The following is a 7,366-nucleotide window of genomic DNA, read 5'->3' on the forward strand; positions in this document are numbered from 1 at the left end:
AAGTTTGTGAACATGCACGCTGTGCAACATGGGAGCTGTCGAGCCCTGAATAAAAGATGTTTTCCTGCTCATATCTCATAGGACAGAATGTGGAAATGCTCCTTCTTGAATGGAAATAAAGCTAGTTACATTCAGACATTGTGAGGACAGACCAAGACTTATTGTGGAGCTGAAGGAGGCAGACAGTGACCAGGAACACAGGGTGTGCGAGGGTCTGGTGAAGTCTGCTGGTGAGGAGCTCAGGGTATCACCATATAATAATTAATAGAAAAAAAAACCATAATCAACTCAACACGTGCATCTGAAAGGTTTATCTTCGATAAACGACAATAAAGGAACAATGTGTTTTTATTCTGATGCCGATCAACTGCTCCAAAAAAAACAAAGGTGATAATTTCCGATAATAAAATGTTTCTGGAAGCGTGTTGTTTTTTTTGCAGAGTTCCTATGCCTTGCTGAGGCGCATTACGGAGTGTCAGCACATTTCTGGGCCTGTTTTGCACAAAGTCAGTTCACTTTGATGTGACATCAGCACTCTCGTGCACTATTTGTCCGACAAATGTAGGAATGCAGAAGCAAGCGTATTGTTTTCTGATTCAGGTGTGTGATGCGCTTTGTCTCTGTTCAGGGTGCCCTTTAGATTTATGGCGATTATTAGGATTTCATTAAAACAAAATCACTTGATTGAATTGAAATAGCACGCCGACTGAAACATCATTTTTCTCCCCAGATTTCATTAGAACCGAGAGGCCTGACAGGCACAAAATAATTGGGCCGCAGAGAGTTAATCTCGCCCAGCTCTGTCTCTCTCTCTCTCACAGAGACGATGACCTTGCTCGGTTCCATCGATCGCTCGGAGCTCCAGGCTCTCTCTGATTGGTGGACGTCCCCGGAGAGACGCCTCCTTTTGCAGAGGGAGGGGACGCCGCCGGGGCAGGGGTCACCAGGGGGTCAGAGGCCAAAGATCAGCTGGGAGTCCTTCGCCTTCGTGGACGAAGACATGGGAGAGGAGAATGGAGAGAAGGTGAGAGAGAGAGAGAAGGTGCAAGGGCTCTCTGCAGCTCCATACATATACCTCCATGTATACCTTATATGATTTTTACACTCCCTGTTCAGTGCTACTTGTTTAACGAGGCACGTTGGTTTCCCAGAATGCTCCTGTGGTGGACGAGCGCAATGGGCCCCTCCCCTCTACGAAGGCCCAGGAGCCCGCAGCCAATCACACGCCTTCTGGTGAGAGCAAGTAGCCCGCTGATGAGCTGACAGGCGCCTTGCCAGTGGCATACCGCTGTGCCCACAGTGACACTGAAGCGGTCTGGGGCTGCGGACTGGGTCTGGGGTGCCGGTTCAGGAAGCACGCAGACAGGCAGGAATGCACTCCAGTCATAGCAAGGAGCAGGCAGAGATCAAAACCACAAAAACACAGAGTAAGAAATCACAGAGAGACACTTCGTGAAGTACCACAGCAAGACAGAGTACAGTTCCACAGGGAGACGCTGAGTAAAGTTCCGCAGGGAGACGCTGAGTACAGCTCCGCAGGGAGACGCTGAGTGCAGCTCCGCAGGGAGACGCTGAGTGCAGCTCCGCAGGGAGACGCTGAGTGCAGCTCCGCAGGGAGACGCTGAGTGCAGCTCCGCAGGGAGACATGGTCGAAAAGTCGAAACAGCATGCCAGGGTCAAAACCAGAAACAACATAAGGCTCAGTTCAGGGGTCACCCAGGAACATGCAGTGAAAACAAGCACAGTCAAGACATGGAAGGTAAGGGACTTGAGAACACTAAGACCACTAACCAGGGACTTTGACTGAGAATGCAGAAATAGGTATATATATAAATATATAGGTATAAATATCGGAGGAAATTACAATCTGACAGGTGGCACTGATTGTCTTTCATAGCACGTTGTGGTGGTAACTGACTGGTTGGCAGGACTGGCGTTGTTTGTGGCGATTCTGGTTTTATTGCTCGTTGTCTGGTGAGCACGGGTATGACAAACTGACACATTAACACAGACGGACAGACTGTAAATAAGACTGTCAGACAGACAGTAACAGTGTCTCTCTCTCTCTCTGACAGACAAGCGCCCCCTTGAGGCTGTGAGGACAACACTGCAGGGGCTGTTCTGTCAGTCCACGGACAGCCAGACAGATGAGCGCCCCCAGGTAAGACACAGGAGGAGACAGGCACAGTGGGAGAGAGCTCTGGAAGAGAAAATGCTTTACTGCTGTTACACGTGCCAATGAAGAGACCACCTTTATTAATAATAATTAATAATAATTGCTTACACTTATATAGCGCTTTTCTGGACACTCCACTCAAAGCGCTTTACAGGTAATGGGGTCTCCCCTCCACCACCACCAATGTGCAGCATCCACCTGGATGATGCGACGGCAGCCATAGTGCGCCAGAACGCTCACCACACATCAGCTATTAGTGGGGAGGAGAGCAGAGAGTAATGAAGCCAATTCATAGATGGGGATTATTAGGAGGCCATGATTGGTTAAGGCCAATGGGAAATTTGGCCAGGACGCCGGGGTTACACCCCTACTCTTTTCGAGAAACGCCCTGGGATTTTTAATGACCACAGAGAGTCAGGACCTCGGTTTTACATCTCATCCGAAGGACGGCACCTGTTTACAGTATAGTGTCCCCATCACTATACTGGGGCATTAGGACCCACTTGGACCACAGGGTGAGCGCCCCCTGCTGGCCCCACTAACACCTCTTCCAGCAGCAACCTAAGTTTTTCCCAGTAGGTCTCCCATCCAGGTACTGACCAGGCTCACACCTGCTTAGCTTCAGTGGGTTGCCAGTTGTGAGTTGCAGGGTGACATGGCTGCTGGCTCCATTCAGAGACACTAATGTAAAGTGACATAAACACAGTGTCTGACAGAAAGACACACAGAGACACAGGACACATGCAGTCAGAGAGCTGGACAAGCGCAAAAGGCCAACGTGTACAGACAGACAGGCAGATGTACGGACCCACTGACGAGCGGAAAATCAAAATAAGAGAGAGATCTCCAGACAGTCATGGACCCAGATACAATGAAAAAACGTCAACACACAATCAGACATGACCGCAGACAGTCGGCACAAACCCTCGTCTCTCTGTCCACAGGAGCCAGCCCCTCTGCCCCTGCCCCTGCCCGACAACATGACCCCGGAAGAGGTGAGCTGAAACCACAAGTGTTGGACGAGGAGATGGGCTCCATTCTGGCTCAAGCAAAGAGCAGGGCCTGGGTCTACACAGATGCACGTTTCGAGCCAAGATGGCGTGCGCAGGGGCTTAGTTTCAGTTGCCTGGCATGTCTGTGTTCTGATGTGAGAGCCCATTTCTTCTAGCACGTAGTTTGTGTATGTCCCCTGCCTGGACGCACCTAGTTGCCAGGATGACCAAGACAGGAACCCACTTATTAATCACATTACTACTCTACGTGGATTAAAATGATGGTGGAGGGAGGAATAGGAATAAAATAGAAGTAAACAACACAAAACAAGTCCTTGCCAGGTGCCCGCAGTTAGTTTCTTGTGTTGCTGGCCTAGAGGTTGAGGTCCTGAGCGAGTTACTTCCTGGTGCTCCGTCCTTCGGCAGAGACGTCACAGATGCAGTTCTGTTGTCAGAGGCTTTGGTGCAGCTGCTGTCTGCTGAACGAGAGGCCCAGAGGTGCTGTTTGCCCTTGTGCTCGAAGGAGAAAAGCTCATTGATTAAGTGTTGCCTCCTTGTCTAGATCAAAGCATGGGAAGAGGCGGAGCTTGACAAGCCTATCAACTTTGATCAAATCCGAGTAGACCCCTCCCCCTTTCAGCTAGTGGAGAGAACATCCCTGCACAAGGTGAGTGACAGCAGACCCCACCAATGTCTTTTCTGTCTGCTTTCTAACATTGTACAGCATTGTATACATGCAATTCCAGTCTAGAACCCTTGAGTGTTACTGCTTCTGTAAATGTAGTGTTATAGACTGGCATTGTCTGCGTTCAGTTCTAATTTACACACTATCTGCATTTGATGGCAGTCTGTGCTGTAACAGCTGATGTGAAATACAGAAGCCGAGGTATCCAAGCTATAGAAAGGCATCTTATAAATGGTGCCAGGGTGAGACAAGCACATTGTGGGGTAGCTGTGGGTTGGCTAGAGAGGTGCTAAACTGTACTGTGACCTTGCTCTTCCTTCTGTCCCTCCTGATGGCCCCTCTCTTGTTCAGACCCACACGCTCTTCTCTCTCCTGGGGTTGAGCCACGCCTACGTGACGAGCATAGGGAAGCTGGTGGGCGTGGTCGCACTGAAAGAGGTAATACTGCCAGGCATCTCACTGTCTCCTGCATTATAGTGGCACAGGATTCTCTCCATGAAGTGCCCCCCCTGAGATAGGTACTGAAATGAACTACAAGATGGAGACCCTAAAATCTCTAGAGTCTGTCGGTGTTTGTGTGATTCTAGGGTGTGTGTATGTAAGGATCTGCATTAATCTAAACTGTTTCTATATTATATGAGGTTATATTATCTATATTAAATAGTATTATAATACTATATAAGGATCTGTATTAGTGTCTGTATTAAGTGTGTCTCTAGGGTTTATATTAGGGTCTGTATTAATCTCTGTGTGTGAGGAGTGTCTCTAGGGTCTGTATTAGGGTCTGTATTAATCTCTGTGTGTGTGGAGTGTCTCTAGGGTCTGTATTAATCTCTGTGTGTGTGAGGAGTGTCTCTAAGGTCTATATTAGGGTCTGTATTAATCTCTTTGTGTGAGGAGTGTCTCTAGGGTCTGTATTAATCTCTGTATTAAACCTCTATGTGTGAGGAGTGCCTCTCATTTCTATTTTTCAGGCTGTATTATTGTTTCTGTATAAAGCGTGCCTTCAGAATCCATATTAGGGTCAGTAGTACTGTCCAATTAACTCCTTCTATCTCTCTTTTTCAGCTACAGAAAGCCATTGAGGGGTCGACCAGGAGTGGTGTGAGGCTGCGTCCCCCGTTGGCCAGCTTTCGGGATGCCAGCCGGCAAGGAAGAGACAAACACAAGCAGCTCCCCCAATCTCAACCCTCATCTAAAAATCCCACCGGGGCTGGACAGACAGGAGGAGGGCGAGAGAGAGACAGGGGGCCTGAATTTCCTCTGTGGGGCCCCCGCAAAGAGCAAACAGCCAGAGAAGGAGAAGAGTTAGAAGGCGAGAGGGACGAAGGGAAGGCCGAAAGTGAAGGGGAGGGGAGGCAAAAGGAGGAGTGTGAGGCTTGCAGCAGTGGCAGTGGCAGCAGAGCCAGCGACACGCTCACTCACTCCCCGCCGCCCGCTCTCTCTCTCTCCCTGGCCGAGCGGAGGCCGGTGCGGCTGGAGATGGAGCGGAGGGAAGGAGAAAGGGAGAGGGAGAGAGACAGCGAGGAAGAGCCCCTTTGAAACAGCGACTGAGAGACTGACTGAAGACAAGAGCACACCGAAACTATACTGAGCCTGTAGAGAGAGATTATTTTCCCAGAGACACTCCTCACACACAGAGATTAATACAGACCCCAGAGACACTCCTCACACACAGAGATTAATACAGACCCTAATATAGACCCTAGAGACACTCCTCACACACAAACATTAATACAGACCCTAATATAGATCCTAGAGACACTCCTCACACACAGAGATTAATACAGACCCTAATACAGACCCTAGAGACACACCTCACACACAGAGATTAATACAGACACTAATACAGACCCCAGAGACACTCCTCACACACAGAGATTAATACAGACCCTAATACAGACCCTAGAGACACTCCTCACACACAGAGATTAATACAGACCCTAATATAGACCCTAGAGACACTCCTCACACACAGAGATTAATACAGACCCTAATACAGACCCCAGAGACACTCCTCACACACAGAGATTAATACAGACCCTAATATTGACCCTAGAGACACTCCTCACACACAGAGATTAATACAGACCCTAATACAGACCCCAGAGACACTCCTCACACACAGAGATTAATACAGACCCCAGAGACACTCCTCACACACAGAGATTAATACAGACCCTAATATAGACCCTAGAGACACTCCTCACCCACAGAGATTAATACAGACCCTAATATAGACCCTAGAGACACTCTTTACACACTGAGATTAATACAGACCCTAGTATAGACCCTAGAGACACTCCTCACACACAGAGATTGATACAGACACTAATATAGACCCTAGAGACACTACTCACACACAGAGATTAATACAGACACTAATATAGACCCTAGAGACACTCTTTACACACTGAGATTAATACAGACCCTAGAGACACTCCTCACGCACTGAAATCAATACAGACTCTAATATAGACCCTAGGGAAATAAATAACACATAGAGAATAATACAGATCAAAGAGACAAGAAGACAAGAAGTTTCACAGCTGAAACTGTTGTGTTTCCTTTCGTCTCTTTTCAGCCTGGAATAAACCTGTTACCTGTTCCTTTGCAGCCTACGCATGCTGACACAGCTACCTACATGAACGGCATCAAATTTACAGTGATTAATATACTTGTAACTCAGACAGATACATGACTGAGCGACTGCGTTCACAGTACTTCAACACTGTGTTGAACTAAGGGACAGAGAGACAGCACAAAAGAGTGTAATTGGAAGAGGAGGCTGGGGTGTGCGATTCCTGAACATCTCCAGTGAAAGTTGACCTGTTACGATCAGATGATGAACTGAAAGCTTACTGCTGACTGATATATAATTGATTTTTTTTTCAAACATACTGTGTTCTTTCATTCTTCTTTTTTGTCTTTCTTTTCAATAACTCAGGTTTTCCTTTCTCTGCACATGTCTTTAAACTTGCAAATTATTTTTCGGTGTCGATGAGCCACATTGCTGTCCATCTTTCAAACTTGATGATCCACGAATCAGAGTGCTTGGCTTCATTTTTTCAGATTTTTGCCAGGTGTCAATAGAACCTATATAACTGTAGATGTGATCAGGTACAACATTAGAAGTACCTTCTTATATTTTCTTGTATTATATTTGAAATAATTATGATTAATAATAAAAATTCAGTTTGTCTAAGTTTTGTGGTACTGTGTTTTGCCTCCTGCATCGTTTTGTGCAGAATGTTAATATTGAAGAGAGAGATGGGGGAGATAGGGGCAGAGAGGAATTCATATGAATTTTAATTAGGCCTTTCTAGGGGCAGTAACTGTTCATGCTTTGTGCCCCCATGCCTTCTGGGACATGTAGTGCATTCTGGGATGTGTAGTCTTAATGGTAAAACTTATTTAATACATGCTTCTGTTATCTGTCTTTCTCTGGATTCATTCATATGTAGGAGAGAAGGAATGGCAGCATGTGTTAAATGAGACCTTCTATGCTGAAAG

General features: G+C 47.0%; 1 protein-coding gene across 4 annotated transcripts in view; it reads left to right on the forward strand.

Moving 5' to 3' along the window:
• Positions 1-7,058, forward strand: part of clcn1b (chloride channel, voltage-sensitive 1b) — a 32,073-nt gene extending 25,015 nt beyond the window's left edge. For all 4 annotated transcript variants that reach the window (XM_088619401.1, XM_088619403.1, XM_088619399.1 and 1 more), the window contains exons 17-23: positions 822-1,024; positions 1,152-1,233; positions 2,076-2,161; positions 3,121-3,171; positions 3,731-3,835; positions 4,205-4,291; positions 4,922-7,058. In XM_088619401.1, coding sequence (XP_088475527.1) covers positions 822-1,024; positions 1,152-1,233; positions 2,076-2,161; positions 3,121-3,171; positions 3,731-3,835; positions 4,205-4,291; positions 4,922-5,395 — 1,088 coding nt within the window. In that variant the 3' untranslated portion in view covers positions 5,396-7,058. The remainder of the gene's footprint in view (positions 1-821; positions 1,025-1,151; positions 1,234-2,075; positions 2,162-3,120; positions 3,172-3,730; positions 3,836-4,204; positions 4,292-4,921) is intronic.
• Positions 7,059-7,366: the final 308 nt, after the last annotated feature.

This window comes from Lepisosteus platostomus, chromosome 25, assembly GCF_059453375.1.
Source record: "Lepisosteus platostomus isolate fLepPlt1 chromosome 25, fLepPlt1.hap1, whole genome shotgun sequence".
NCBI classification, from domain to species: Eukaryota; Metazoa; Chordata; class Actinopteri; order Semionotiformes; family Lepisosteidae; genus Lepisosteus; species Lepisosteus platostomus.